We start from the raw sequence: 17,001 nt of genomic DNA, 5'->3' as shown, positions 1-17,001 counted from the left end.
AATAATTAGCGTCTTGTTCACATAAATAAGCTGGAACACTTTTAAACATTTTCACGATAAGGAAACAAAAGCAATTGTTTTCCAAATGCTGTGCAGTTCTCTTAAAAAAATTTCTATACAAATTTTTTTTAATGATTTTTTCCAAAATGAGAATTTAACATAAAAGCAGTTAACTGATTATGCAAAATTTGGCAATTATAATTATGTAAAATATAGTCTTTATTGTAAAGATCTTTTTAAATTATCAAAATTTTATATTTTTCTGCTTAATTTTTTTTTTAATTTTTTTACTGATTATTTTTTGTAACTAATTTTTATTAATTTTAAATTAGTTATACTCATTGCGAAGCAAATTTTTCGTATAACGGAACTGTGCCAAATTTCGGACATGTTGCATAGAAGTCACAGAGAGTAACATTTTTATTTAATTATTAAATATTTTTTTGTTATTTCCTTTTCAAGAGAGTTCTATGGAACCTTGTAAGATAATTTATCATATTTTTTTTCTTAAGAACTAGTTTCAATATGTTAGAAAGAAAATGAATAAAAGTATAGATATTTATTTGCGTGCTATACCGGACATCAAGTATCTCAGTCTTTCGTAAAAGAAAAGCTCATTTGTTTCTTTGACATTATGCAATCTTTAAGAATTGAAAAATTAAAAAAAATATGGAGTGTTCGATATAGCAAGCCACCCTAAATTTGGCCCAATCTCTCCATGTTTCAATGAAAATCTGACCATCAGAAAAGGCCTAAGTTTAGAACTCCTTAAACTTGTTCATAGTGATAATTTGCCTTTAAGTTTTTTGTCAGATAATTTTGTGGTTTAATCAGAATTTAAAAATTGCGATTTGATACTATAATTATGATTTTTATATTATAAACTAAATCGTATTTTCTTTCATCTATTTTTAAATCTTTTTAAAAAAAGAATATTTAATGAAAGAAAGAATCTTTGATGAAAACTAATCAATTTACCCTCTGCTTTTTACCACAAATCAAAAGACTGCTAGAAACATAATCGATCTGTCACATTTTTTGTAAGACTCTTTCTACACTGAATTTCTACAACACAATTTAAATTCAAATTATAACTAAAATTTAACGTTTTTTGTGTTAATACATCCTAAAACGAATAAATATTTAAGACCAAAATAAATTTATTGACTATTCTAAGATTAAATCCATAATTGTAATTCATTTAATTGCTTTCCCGAAATTACACTCAAAGTGGCCGAAATATGGCACACTTACCCTAGTCCAAAAAATGATGTTTTCCTGAGTATCCATATTTGCTTTAGGGTACCTAGATGTTCAAAACTTAGGGCTAAGTACTTTTAGAGTTATTTGTAACTAAATTCAAAGGGCTTCTGAAGTTATTCATCATTATAGTAAATATGCAAGGGTTCTAAATAATTTTATTCATTGACAATCGAACTAATAATTTCAATTTACAAAACTGATTTTCATTTCACCGCTTTAGGACTAAAATCGATTTTCTGTTGTATATGTTCTCTAATTCTGATTAATAATTTATATTCGATTCAATGAATTTTAATATGCTCCTGAAATTTTATATATATTTGCAATGAAATTTTGATAATGGGTAATTGAACTAAATTGTTATTTAATTTAAAATTACATTACTAGTGACTATGGTAGCCATATGAGATGTAATCATTCTCGGTCAGGTGGATTATTTATGCTACAAATGCCACTACAGAGTGGAAATATGTTACGAATACTGTAGATGAGGGTAATGTTGTCCCCTGCTGTTCGTAAGCTTTTCTTTAAATCTAGCATTTAAGGATAGTCTTACCTGATTCGAGATGTCAAGGTTTAATCGAAATGGTAGGTCGGATCCGTGAAAACCATCCTTAAGTGCTAGAATTAAAGAAAAGCTTACGAACAGCTGGGGGAAAAGACACCAGCATCTACGGTACCGTAGTTACGGGTACGACTGTCTTCAGACTGGAAGTTTAACCCAGTTTCCGAAACTCTCAAAATCCTAAATAGCAACTAACTTAATTAGTTCATCAGATTCAAATAGATTAATTCCCTTTGATAGTCCATTTCTAAGTCAAAATTTTCCAAAAATTTTCGACTGATAAGAAATTAGAGAAGTTAAGCCTTATGGCTAAACCTTAGGTCTGAAGCCCGTATAACTCTGCACCCTGTTTCTTGTAAACTTTTCTTTTATTCTAACACTTCTTTTAGCTTTTTTAGTTCAAATTAAAGAAAAGTACCGATATCTAGGGTATCGCATCTAGGGGAGACTGGGGCAAAACTTGTCAAAACGCATATTTAATTCTTTCACGAGCTCTGAGAAAAATTAAACGTTTCATAATGAGCATATTCTTATAGGAAATTTACTGCTCTACAACATTGCAGAAAACTATTTTCCTCAATCTCGAAAGAAATGTGATTTTCGAATCATTTTCCAAAAGTCGATTTTGTGGAGATTCTCAAAATTGCTGGGGCAAATTTTGTCAGTCTTCGGACAATTTGTGACGTTTTACTCTCGCAAACGTTAAAAATATCAAATAGACATATTTTTATAGGAAATTTATTTTTCTATAACTTTGTCGAAGATAATTTTTCTCTATCTTAACGAGAAATGAGCTTAAATTGAGCTAATCAGTATTGATATTTTCTGTAAGCCAAATATTCCAAAAATAGGTCTAAAAATTTCATCATTTTTTATTTTACATAATCCTTCCTCGAATCCCTTGAAACTTTGTAAGTTTAAGAAGGTTCATGAAGGCTATCTATAATAAAAATTTCAAGCCACAGTCTCTTTTATTTTAGAAAATAGTGAATATTAAAATTTTCCTTTTGACAAATTTAGCTCCAGTCTCCCCTACGTGCCGTAGTTGCGTGTAACTCCTGCACCATGTTTTTCGTATTTTTTTCTTTAATTCTAGCACTTATAAGTTTTATTCAATTCAAATTCCAATTGGCATTAATTTCCTCATAATTCATTAGGTGGCCATAAGGGGTAACCAGGGTGGCCATAAGTGGTACCCTGTTATTTTTAATGATTACCCGGCCGTAATCATATTATTTACAAGATTCAACATTTAAAAAGAAGTATCGGAAATAAAACCTTTGCTTATTTAACAAAATATATTTAATAGTTAGTAAAGTTTAATGTCAACTTCATTAGATATTTCGCAAAGTCCGGTGCGGAAGAAAATAGTCATTTGCAGGAGATATAAAGTCTATAACAATAATATGCGATTGGAAGAAAGTTGCGTGTGTCGCCTGTGGTGATTCTCATAAATTAATTAATACAAATGGTCGTGGATACATAAATTTACAAGAATGCGTGACTCCCTCTCTTTCTCACTTCCCCATCATCTGTTAAAATTTTGTGTGCATTTGAAGGTGTACCTTCACCTGGATGAAATTGACTTTTAGCTTAAAAACAAGATGAGAATGAGATTTTAGTGCAATGTCTCTTTTTTATTAATTGATTCATATACATGGGATATTTATTTTTTGCAATTTTTCTTTTTCAAAAACTCAAGGGCGTGTTTTTTACTTTATTTCATTTCAATATAAACCAATATAAGGATTACATGAAGAAAGTAACATTAATGTTGATCTCTGTTTTATCTCATTTCACTCATTCTCACTTTCGGAGACGTTGTAGAGATAAAAGTTGCATCATAATTTACAAATTGAAATAATTACACACACCCAGTAAGAAAGAACGACAAAGGAAAGCGATGGAGAAGAATTTGGCGATTGTAAATAAGAGGCGGATAGAGTTGTTGATAAACTTGCAAGATTATTTCACCAGATAAATGTTGAGATCTTATGAAAACGAAAACAACAGAAATTATTCATGAAATCGAAAATCCATCCAATTTCAATATAACATTTTCTGGTACACCAACATCGTCCTAATTTTCACCTTCATTAATTTCATTTCTTGTCTGTGCTTCATGAACTGTGATCTTTGACCTAAATATTGCGCTCATCAGACATTGGAAACCAATGGAACAAGCTTCTCGAGAATCTGCACTTAAATTTAAGTAAAGAAAAAAAAAACACCATCCAATTCCGCTGAATCATTAGTCTGATATAACAAACACTAAACTTTTTGCACTAATCCCCCTTCATGCAAAATATTGTCAAAACTAACGAAAACGAAAACATCATTTTACTTAATTTATCCATTTGGCTACCATCAACTTGAAGACTCGTTTACTCTGCTATATGTATTGTTAATATTCACATATTCTGTTTTAATGCAACAAATTGCAAAGTGAGAGAGAAATATGTCAGTATATTTCTAAAAGGTGTACACAAATCAATTGCAATAAATAAAGTCATAATGTGAAAGTCAATATTAAAATATTAAACACAAATATGGTGTAATTACGAAACGTTTTTGATACTTTGACGCTTTTATCTGTGGTCTTCTCTACTTCTTGGGATTGTTAGAAACTCCTTTCACGAATGGGCTACTCATTTGCAAATTAAGTCCTTCGCAGATTTCAGTGCTATCTCAGTTCAGTTGACTTAGAGATAAGCACTTTTTACCCCATAAGGAAATAAAACCCATTGTGCAGACAATTCATTCATAATAGTTCAATGTATACAGTACAGGGTATACCAAATTTCCTGGACAAATTTATTAGAAGCTATAATCTTCTCAATTCTGAATGAAATCTTTAATTTAATTTATTTTTAAATGTCAAATTTTCTTAAGCCTTGTAAAAATTTGTGATTAGATGAACTTAATTTTGACGTTAAATATTAAATTTAGTATGAGCGAGAAAAAGTTTCAAAGGAAACTTGGAAAAGTGTTTGGAATTTCGGACAATGTGAAATTCCGGACAAATCAAATTAAACTTCAGATAACTCTCTTAACCCTCTAACGGTGTTTTCTTTAATATGCGAAAAAAAAGTTCTAAAACAATGTTTTCTAGGATAATTATGATCCAATAAAGTCGAAAAAACCATCCAATCTTCATTATCTTTTTTAGTTTAGGCGCTAGGTGAGAAAATATAAAAACTTTTTGAAACTATTTTTGCTTCTAAAATTCACATTTTTAAGTTTTTTCAAATAAAATATACAAAGTAGAATGACATATCTTTCAGTAAAAAATAAATTTATTTTACTCGGATAACTTTAAATCGGTATTTTTATGGAAATTAGAAATGAGTTTTTTTGCACAAATATTTTTTTGTTACTTTTTCTCTGACCTGTCACACAAAACTGGTAATAGCAACAAAACGAAGAGTCAAAATGAGTTCAAACTTTCAAGAGATGTTTAAAAGACTATTACCGAGGACACTATAGCACTTTTAAATAAATGAAACCTTTATTGTCGCTGTAAATGTGATTTTTGTGAAGACCGCCTGGAGGCGGTCTTACCCGTTAGAGGGTTAATTTTGACGTTAAATATTGAATTTAATATGAGCGAGATAAAAGCAAATGAGAAAAATAATTAAAATGAGGAATAAATAAAAATAAGAAATACCATAATAATTTGAAATATTAAAAGAATATTACCTTTTAGTCAGTAAAAACCTATTTTTTCTTTATTTTATTACCCAATGCCCCTATAGCTCCTAAATTTTGCAAGCAATTTCCGTCAAAAAATTGTTTTTTTTTTATTCTAAAAATATTTTTTAAATTTCCCTTTGATACAGAGAATTTTCATAAAATTTTTTTTACGAATATTGCTCCCTATATGTAGAGGCCTTAAGCGCCTTAAGTATCTGAACTCTGAACTCTTCTGTTTTTCTCAGGAGTTTAGTTATCAAAGCTAAGACGGAAATGGACACTAAAATGAAAACTTTTTACAATTCCAATTTTTATAATTTATCTAAATATCACGTCTTTCACAAAGAATTTTGATCGTGAAAATGACTACAGAAGTGATCTTTATGATTAATTGAACAAATTGATAAGAAAATCTACTGTTAACATTTTTATCGAGAATCGTGTCATTTTGACAATCTTATAAAATGCTTCTTGAAGATTTAAAAGTTGAAAATATATGTTATATTATTTTGTTTAGTGTTTTGTCCATCTATATATAAAACTATTACCCGGAATATTAATATTGTTAATAAATGGTAATAAAGGTGATTTATGCAGAAACCAGTTAATTTAATAATTCGCTAACAATTAAGAAAATCTATAAATAGAAGTTAGCTTACGTATTTGCCAATGAGTTTTTTATTAAAATAAGAATTAAGAGATTAACTCTTTCGTATCACTCAAGGCTCACCCATAAAAAAAACTATGAATACCCTACAAAAACATTTTTTTCTGACCAATTAGTATTGCTAAAATATCTAATTTTTCTGGATGATTACTAACTATAAGAATGTCCAAATCTAGGATAGTTTTCTAGGAGCCTGATTAATTCCTGAGTTAAATTATTTAAGATAAAAAAATTATAAAACTGGTTCGCTGAATTATAATACGATCCAGAAAGAGTTAGTTTTAAATTAATAATTGTTCCTTTCCAGAATTTCACATTTAATTAACCTATGAAATTTGTGAATTTTAAAATATGTTTTTCGAAACAAACCCTATACATTTATTATCTCTTAAGTTAGATAAACTAAAAAAATTAGAATCAATTAATTTTATGCCGTAATTTACGCTTAATGTAATTTTATACAGTTTTACTCTTGATCGCTTTCAAAATAATAGGAACGGTCTCAACGAAACATTTTGAGAAATTATATTTTTTTGCAAATCTTGTTTAAAATAAATTAAAATAATTCTAAACAACTTCAAATTTTCATGGCTTTTCAAAATAAAATTTAGATTTATAATCTGACGATTCTATCTTATTCTTCTATCCAATTCGAACCAATCAGACCAGGGGATCCACGGGGAACCTAGGTAATCCACGCATTTGTCCAGAAAACTCTGATAATCCATACGTATCTCCAATGAACATTGAAAACCCATCCGTTTTCCAATGAAACATGGAAACCTATAAATTGTTTTTAGGAAACTCACGGGGACTCCATACGTGTTTCAGGAAACCCTGGGAACCTATATATTTTTTTCAGAGAGTTCACGGGGAACCCATACGCTTTTCCGGAGAACTTTGAGAACCCATACGTTTCTTCAGGAAACCTTAAAAAGCAACACTTCTCTCCAGGTGGGAACCTATACGTTTCTACAGAGAGCGTTTGGAGCCCATATGGTTTTCCGAAAAACACAAAATTATACGTATTTCCAGGGAACCCTGGGAAACTATACGTTTTCCAAGGAATACTAGGAACCCATAAGTTTTCAAGGAAGACCTGGAAATCCATATTTTTTCAGGGACCCCTGGGACCTATGTGATTTTCCAGGAAATCTTGGTAGCCTATACGTTTGAACCATTGCATCCTGGAATCCTATTCATTTTTTTATTAGGAAACTCACGGAGAACCAATACGTTTTCCAGGAAACCCTGCGAACCTATAAATTTTTCCAGGGAACACTAGGAACACATACGTTTTTCGAATGAACCTTAAAAATCCGTACATTTTTTTATTAGGAAGCTCACGGGGAACCCATAGGTTTCCAGGAAATTCTGAAAATTTCAGGGAACCCTGGAGGGCCCTAATGTTCCTGAGAACATTAGAAACTATACACTTTTCCAGGGAATATTATGAACCTCCACTCCAAGGAATATCTGGGAACTCATACGTTTTCCAGGAAACCCTGGGAACCTGTAAATTTTTCAAGGGAACCCTAGGAGCCCATACATTTTTTTTTCAGGAAGTTTACGGGGAACCCAAATGTTTTTTCAGGGAACCCTGGGAAACCATATATTTTTCTAAAGAACCGTGGTAACCAAAACATTTGTTCAGATAACCAAAGGAACACGCACATTTTTTGCAAGGAAGCAGGGACTTGAGCCATTGTAATTGTTCATGAGTTGCCCTTTGATCTTTTCTTGAAGTATCCAAATCAGTGATTTTCATCTACCCCGACATTGACTCAATTGATTTATCAATATTTTCGATTTCTGTGTGGAATTTAATTCAATATGATTATATTTTTCTTGACTATTCATTGGTTTTTCTTCAATAAATATAATACTTTTTTTTACAAAATCTACAAGGAAAACACTAGTTGCCCCAAAACGTTACTAGTCCTCCCCTCGGGCGGTGGCTACTGGAAACATAGTAATTAATTTGATGAGAAATTACCATAGCTTTCGTATGTGATTCCCTGAGTTTCGTACTTAGGTTCACTAATTTATTAACTAACAAATTAATAAATCAGCCGGTATCTGTGAATAAGACCGTTAAAGCCTCCACACTTTGGATTTGGAAGCAATTTCAGTTTAAAAAAAAATGTTTTTCAGAAGAAATTTTAACATTTACCTTAAGGTACTCTGAAAAAAATATTTTGTTAAACGAACAAATGGATTTTGTTGAAATTTTGTTAAAAGGATGTTATTTACCAATTTAACAAAACTTTTTCTTGTATTTTACATGGAAAAACACCCTTTTGACAAACTTTTAACAAGATCCAGTTAGCCACCGATTTGGCAAGACTTTTCCATATTCTGTATGGAAGAACATCCTTTATACAAACTTGTCTTGTTAATTTGACAATACATTTTTTTCAGAGTAGTACAGGTGATTTCATTAAAAAAAAGCAATTTTTGACGAAAACAGTTTTCAATGGGAGGGATTCCTTCGAAGAACATTTGTGGTACCCTGTTTGCATATTTCTATATAGATTATTGCTTCAATATCCATAAAAGAGTATTTAAACGCTAAATGCATCACAAACACCATTTACTACAATTCATCTATATGTAAATAACGAAAAATATTCGCTCTCGTTTTAAGACTTCCCTATCTGTTAATCTTTTTGATTAAATCTAATTTAATGTTTTGTCTCACAACGGAAAGTGTAGCTACTACAAGTTTTCAATGAACTTATGTGCATTAAATCAACTTTTCATGTTCAAATTGCACATAATTACAAGGGAATTGAAACAGAGAAAAGAAGTTTTTTTTTCTCATGTCGGAATCATTTGAAAAGTCCAGTAGCTTAAGTTGAAGTTATAGAGTTTTGTTTGATATATTGTATGTCCCAATGCAACATAACGCATTTTTTCTGTACATCGGAGTAGAATTTATTACTTATTAATCGTAAATAATTGACTGACAAAGTTGCAACATGTCGCAGAATCAGGGAACAATTTCATTGAACACGATTAAAAAAAGAATTTTTTACTTCAAGAAAGGTAATCTTTCTGATTTTCTTATGCTAAATAAATTTTAATAATATCAGACAATCGCCACGAAATTCCACTAATTCACCGGTAAAGCGTGTATGCGTGAAAAAGGTGTGGAATGCAAAAGAGTGGCAGCTTAAAAAAAGAACATTTTATTCAAAATCTTATATTCAGAAGTGAACAGAAAAATTTATTGTTCACCAAATGTTACAAATAAAAGAGACAAAGTACAGTTGGTAAAATTTTATATTTATTTTCTTTTGGCTGCATTTAAAACCCTTTAAAAATCATCCTTTACATGCAAATGACGAGGAGAAAGACAAAGTGAGAACATATGTGAAGAAATTCAGGAAGAAAGAATAAAAATTACATATTCTCTCTTAACGCCATCGAATGATCATCTTATGCACAATATTTGGACAATCAAATAACCGAAAATGGGAATGTTAAGTGCATTGTTTTTTTTTTGGATTGGAATGAGAAGAGCGATCTCTTATGAATTCAAGAAACAATGTACATAATAAATGTTTTATTCTTTGATTTTATTTTACGCACGGAAAAAAAAAGTGAAAATGGCCCAAAGGTGACAAGGATCATTGAAGAAATTAAATTCCAATCCTCATTCCCACTTTCTTATCCGGATCTCGAAGACATCCAAGATCACAGAAATCAGAATAGAGTTCATGTCAGAGGAGTCAATTGAAGAAATGCTAAAAATTTTATAATAAACCATTCTCAATCAGAAATTCCTTTCTCTTTCATCGATCTCATAAATTCTCACTGAGAGCATGGCTAAATTATTTTTCTTTTGCTTTTTTTTTGCAGAAAGCCGGCTGTTTGTATGAACATCTGAGATGGGGCGATGCTTTCGTTGTGGTCTACTCAATTTGTGATAAATCTAGCTTCCTGGAAGCTGAGGAGTATCTTTCGCAATTGGCTAAACTTAAGATGCCCTCGTACTACTACACTACACTCCTGCTTGGAAATAAACGAGATCTAGATCACACTAGGTAAGTAATGGATTCACTGACGACGCTACCAGACAATGATTTATTTCTGGAAACTTAAAAGGGATTCGAAACACAGAACAAAATATCCATAAACGTGATTCATAAAATGTAATCCCAAACGTTGTCAATCAACAAAGAAAACTGCATAATTCGATCAATTAATCGTTTGACTTTATTTCAAAAAATCGAACAGTATTTCGATAAATCAATAAATCGATCAGTGTTTATACAAATCAATCAGAATATTGATAAACAGATATTGATAGACGTTTCGATACACTTAATTTAATTTCAAAGTACCCGAATTCTAAATTCTTTATTTGAAGTCAAAACACGGTAAAAGACCTTAAAGAAATCTCCTCTATTTCCTCCTCTTACAACGTTTCGGAGATTGGTTGTCTCCTTCCTCGGGTCTACAATTTGTTTTTGGACTATTTTTTAAAATATTCAAATTTCTCATTCATTCATTCATTCATTCATTTTCAACCGCTTATCCCTATTGGGGTCGCGGGCCCATGACACCAAGGTTAACAGCCCACGCCTGTCGGTCCTCCGCCACTTCAGGAAGATGTTCGAGTTCGATCCCAAGGCGCTCCCATGCAAGATCCTGAATTTGATTCAGCCACCTTGTCCTAGGTCTGCCTCGAGGCCGAGGTCTCCTCACAATGACTTGCATAGCTTTTCTGGGGAATCAAATTTCTCTTTCAAATAAAAACTTACGTAAAGAAAATGTAAAAGAAAATATTTTAAAAAACTGTCAAAAAACAAATTGTAGACCTGAGGAAGGAAACAAGCAATCTCCGAAACATTGTTAGAGGAGGAAATAGAGGAGATTTCTTGAAGGTCTTTACCGTGTTTTGACTTCAATATTCATCGATAGAACGAAAAATCTATTTATTAATTCTTAGGGTCAAAAGAACGTCTGTTCGACAGGGAACCCCTATTGACACTTTTGTCAAAATATTGAAAATTATTTAATGTATCTAGTAAAATATAAGTAATATAACGTTTTTTCTGTAAGATACCTTTTACTATAAACAGAGATGTTCAAATTTCGTATCCTAAATGGTACAGAGTAGGGTGTCAATAGGTGCTGACACGAGTTCTTAAAGTGTCAATAGACGTTCCTTTCACCCTATTGCACTTATTGCATTATTAAATGCTTATAATCCTTATAATAATAGCAAAAATAAAAACTTAAAACTTCGATAGATATGCCGATAGAAAGTTGAACATTATAATAGAAAATTTATCAATATTTTAATAGATGTTGATCGACACTATGATCGAAGGCCGATCGATATTCAAACAGAATGATCATTGACATTTTGATGGAACGTCGATCGTCATTCTAACAGAATGACAATCGACATTATGAAGGAATTTCGATCAACATTGCAATGGAATTTTGATCGATATTACCCTATAGCCGATCGGCCGCAGTTTCACATTAAAAGAAAAATCCGTGGAATTTTCTACTATTTTTCCGTGTGAGCCTCATCATGAGTTACAGTGCCCGCTCTCTAATCCGGATCGGCGTAATCCGGACGAGTTCTCGACGGTTACATATAAAATAATTTTGAGGTTATGTATACATGTCTGTTCACTAATGAAAATGAATTATCTCGTAAAGTTTTTGTTTAATAAATGAAGTATAATTGCATAGTATTCTCTAATTATGTCTTTTTAATATTCTTTATAACTTTTATACTAATTATAGAAAAAAAATCTTGTATTATATTTTTGTATGATATTTTCGAGACGTTGAATAAATTCAAAAAATGCAACCGGATTACAAAGCGGGCACTGTATCATCATTCTTCCGCTTGGTTATCCACGAAAGAAACATTTCCTGAAGATTGAGACAAAATTTCCAATGAATATTCCAAGTACATTTTCTGATATTTTTCCGGCTAAGACTCCATCGAAGTAAGCGCTAAAATTCCATACTTGTTTTTCGCCCTAACAATATAATTCTTGCGAGCTAGACATACTCAAATGTACGATACGGTAGCAATATTTTCAACTCAAAAGTAGAACAACTGACCCGTCTGACACAGGGTAAGGGGGCCCAGTGTTGAGACGATTAAACGATTAAACACTTCAGAAAAGCAAAAACAATTGTATAAAAAAATTGTCTCCTAAAAAATACTCACGAAAAAGAAAGAAAAACACGTATTTCACGGTTGCAAACTTGTTTAGTTTTTGTAATCCTTGCACAGATCCTTCATTTATTTGTGGATGTTTTTATTTGCTAGAAATTTTCTATAAAAATTCCACGGTATTTTTAATCAATATTAGGAATTTATTTCAAGAAAAATGTACAAAAATCCACTGGAAAAGTCGTGGAAGCCTCTAAGGCCGTTGCATGGAAAATTCCGTAGAGAATTTCATGGAAATAAAGAGGATTTTCCTAAATTTTAAAGGCCCGACTGATGATTATACCGCTAATAATCTATAGGAAAAGACGCGGAAATATTCGTCGGAAAAGTCCATGGAAACTCGCGGACATTTCTTATTAGACGGTCATATACAGAGTTCCGCAAACTTCCATGGAACACTATGAGGAAATTTAGCGTCAAATTCCTCCTCGGAAGCTCACGCGGATTTTGAGCAGTAAAATCCAGGGAACTCCACGGGGCTTTTTAGCGGTAAAATCTGTGGACATGGCAGAAAAGACTCATGAAAATCCAGTGGAATTGCCGCGGCCGTTGGCTATAGGGGCTATAGGGTATGATAGAATATCGATCAATATTTCTCTAGAAATTCAGCCGACTCTTTATTAGAATGTTGGTCGACATTATAATGGAACATCGACCGAAATTCTAGTAGAATATTGATTGATATTTTCATGAAATGTCGATTGATATTCTTATAATAGAAAGGTGATCGGCATAATGAGAGAACGTCGGTCAGTATTTCGACAAAATTTTGATCGATATTATGATAATATTTCAGCAACGAAAGTTCCCTGTTTGAAAACTATTCAAGGAACGTGTTCGGAACAGAGTTCCGAACAGCGAACGCTGTTGAGGCATTTGTTTTCCTTGGTGGAAACTGCTTTTTGAACATTTGTGAGGCCGCCACCGTTGCGGCATGTTGAACAGAAAACTCTTTCGTTGCTGGTGTCTACAGTAGACTCTCTCTAAATTAGGCATTTGGGGCAACATTTCATCCGATTTATCGATAGATTTGGGCGTCAAAGCCTTTGTAAATTTCACAAAAAAACACGATAAAATAGGAAGAACTACAGCAAATTTAAGCAAATTAGCTTCATAATTATGCCCAGCGCACAATAACTTTTGTTTTGTAAATATGTTTTTGAAATTTGAATGAGAGTGAATGAGATGTAGATCTAGTCATCTCGCTCACTCTCATAGGAAATTTTGAAAACATGTTTACAAACAAAAGTTATTGTGCGTTGGTCATTAAACGTGAAAATTGTCAACAAAATTTTTCGCCCGATTGAAAAAGAGCCGATTGAGCGAGAGGTTTACTGTATCAATATTTTGCTAGAAAATCTTTCGGCATTTAAATAAAAAAATTGCCCCATATTATGATAGAATATTCATCAATATTATGCTAGAAAGTCTGTCGACTTTGTTATAGAAAATTGATCGACATTATGATGGAACGATTGATATTCTAATAGAATTGGAAATCGACCTTATGAGGAGACGTTGGTCAAAATTGCGATAGAATTTAGATCGATATTATGATAGAATATCGATTAATATTCTCCTAGAAAGTCTGTCGACATTAAAAGGGAATGTCGATAAACATTTCAATAGAATTTCGATCGATATTATGATGGAATATGATAAAATAATAATAGGACTGATATTTTTCCTAGAGAGTCTATCGACACTTTAATAGAATTTTGTCCGCCATCATGATGCAACGTCGATCGACATTATGATGGAACGTTGTAGTAGATCGTCGATCGATTGATAGAAATCGGAACGTTGATCGACATTTTAATACAAAGTTGACCGATATTATGATAGATAGAATGTCGATCAATATTCTGATGAAATCAACAAACAACGATACTTAATCTTTATTTCAGTAAAAGAGGAGAAATTGAGTATAATATATAAATATGAAATATGCCTTCTTCCAAGTCCTTTGATCGTTTAATTCTCTCTCTAGAATTCTTTATAGCACAGACAGTACAGACTTTATAAATTTACTTTTAGCTGAGAGAAAAATCCCCACAGGGTTGCTGAAAAGTCGTATAAAATGTCAATTTATAATTAGTAAGGTGATAACTTTAATAACAGCCCTTAAAATAAAAATGGTATATATGGAAGATTTCAAAGATAGTCGTCTTCTCTTGGTCACTTGGTTGCTTCGTGGTCTGATTTATGTTCATTTCCTCATTGCTCTCCATCTCAGATGGAGTTATGCACTAGAATTTACGTAGAGAAGAATGCCCCGGACGCATTTCTGGCCGCGATTCTCCAAAAGCACCAACGAAGAATATCTTGTTTCATCTCAGCCAACAATAGAGACGCTTTATCAAGATTGCCAAGAGAAGTGGTTGGGAGATTCGAATGGCTACATAGGAGCTCCATTTGAGCACTATTTCGCCCCATTGAGAGATATTTTACTCTTAATATGCACCGTAATATACCTCAAGGGTTTTTTTATAGGCGCCACGAAGAGTCCTCATTGTAAACAGTTTTCTCTCCCTCTCATAAGCCTAACACAATGATGCTGTGTATTAGATTATGAAGTCACTTTTTGAAATATTTGCTTGGTGCTTTTTAAGAATAACGACTAAAGAAAAGCCAGGGAAGATAGGAAGAAAGGCAAGTGTGGAAGGGGTTTTTTTTCTTGCTTTAAAGAAATCGACAGCTGCAAAATGCTGAATCTTCTCTACTATGAGCTTACAGCTATTTTCAAAGGCATAAAATTATACATTGCAATCTATGTATATAAATAATCAAGCTCGTACCACCAAGAGATGATATATTGAATATTGTTTCAGAGGTGAATTTTGCAGTCAACAATTAATGGATAATGAGATATGGACATCAAATAGTAGCTACATAATCTTCTCAACGGGAAGACAGCTCGATGAAAGAAAAAGTATTTTACCCAAAATGCATAAAGCTTAAGATATCACGTTGTTTCTCATTCACTTTCATCCAGCATTTTTATAATCCGCAGACATGATCATGATTGTTGGATTAGGAAGTCTTCAAAGTCACAAACTTCTTTGCTAATGGGCGGTCTTTTTGGAATTTCCTATAGGAATTAACTAAAAGTAATTTCGCGAGCGCGGTTTTTGCAAAAGAAGAATTACCAGCCTAAAAATTCCATCATATTGAAAACAATCATTTCCTATTGACTGATATCTTTATCCAACCGACTGAGAGTTATATTATTGGATTTTCACATTTTATGACTGTAGCAAAATAAATAAAATTTGATAAAAATAGCGAAAATAGCCAATCAAAATTCAAATTTGGTTCAAACAAAAAAAGAATTCAGTCCACTTTCAAAATAAATTTGCACAGTAAAAAAAACTGAAATTTGATTAGTGAAAAAATCGATTTAGATAGGTAAATAAAATCAATTTTGGTTAGAAAAAAATGGCCTGAGTTAATTTTGAAATAAAAATTTATTAGTTACATAAATAATATGTTCACTAACCAAAAAACATTTCTTTTTCTGAATAAAATTATATTTTTTATTTGTTGATACTTAAATTAATTGAAATTGTTTTTTTTTACTGACAAAAAAAAATTATTTGTTTCCCAACTGAAATTGATTCTTTTCTTTTACTAACCAAAATTGATTTTTCACTGATTAAAATTGGTTTTAGTAACCAACTGTAACCGATTGTTTTACTGACTAAATTCGATTTTTTGTTTATCAAATTAATTTTTTTTACTGACAAAATTCGTTCTGTTATGGCTCCGGCACATCTTTTAGATTAGAAAAATTTCAATAAGTAAAAATTCACATCAATTTTATTCTCAAAAGTTCTGCGAATATGTCTGTTCTACTATTTCGCACTCTCCTCCTTCTTTTTGATACTGTGTTAAATTTAGTTCAGTCCAATTTTTGAGTTCAAATGAATAGGATAGACTTATTCAAACCTTTTGAGAAAACAGGATGCAAATTTTGATTTCATGAAATTTTACCGATCAAAAAGGTGTGCCAAGGAGGCTTAAGTGATCAAATTGAATTTTTACTGACTAAAATTGATTTTCTTACTGCAAAAATTGTTTCGTTTTTGTAAAAAAAACAATATTTATTTCACTTATCGAAATTTACCCAAAATTGATTTTTTATGGGTCCGAAATACCGTTTAAATCAGGAAAATTTCATAAAATCAAAATTTACATCCCTTTCCTTCTTAAAAGTTTGGCATATGTATATCCTACTCTTTCGCACTCTTCTTCTTCTTTTGAACATCAAACCAAATTAGTTCAGTCCAATTTTGAGACAGAAGAAGTGGAACAGACTTATGCAAATCTTTTGAGAAAGAAAGAGATTCGAATTTCGACTGATCTAAAAGGTATGCCGGAGCAATTAACTTTTTTATTAGACAAAGTAGACTTGTTTAGTGAACAAAATTGATTTTTATACTTGCCAATTCAAATTTGAAACTTTTACTGAATAAAATTAAATTTTTACTTTAAAAAATCAATTTTTTATTGATTAAATTTATTTTTTTAATTAACCAAATTTTGTCAGTAAAAATTTGGTTGTTTCAAAATCAATTTAGTCAGCAAAACACTGAAATTTGT

The 17,001-nt window shown here is 31.5% G+C and overlaps 1 protein-coding gene across 1 annotated transcript in view; it reads left to right on the top strand.

Moving 5' to 3' along the window:
- Positions 1–17,001, top strand: part of LOC129798518 (ras-related and estrogen-regulated growth inhibitor-like protein) — a 65,447-nt gene that overhangs the window by 45,737 nt on the left and 2,709 nt on the right. The window contains exon 5 of the mRNA XM_055841719.1: positions 10,053–10,237. Coding sequence (XP_055697694.1) covers positions 10,053–10,237 — 185 coding nt within the window. The remainder of the gene's footprint in view (positions 1–10,052; positions 10,238–17,001) is intronic.

This window comes from Phlebotomus papatasi, chromosome 1, assembly GCF_024763615.1.
Source record: "Phlebotomus papatasi isolate M1 chromosome 1, Ppap_2.1, whole genome shotgun sequence".
Lineage (NCBI taxonomy): Eukaryota > Metazoa > Arthropoda > Insecta > Diptera > Psychodidae > Phlebotomus > Phlebotomus papatasi.
This window is presented reverse-complemented; position numbering and strand designations above follow the sequence as displayed.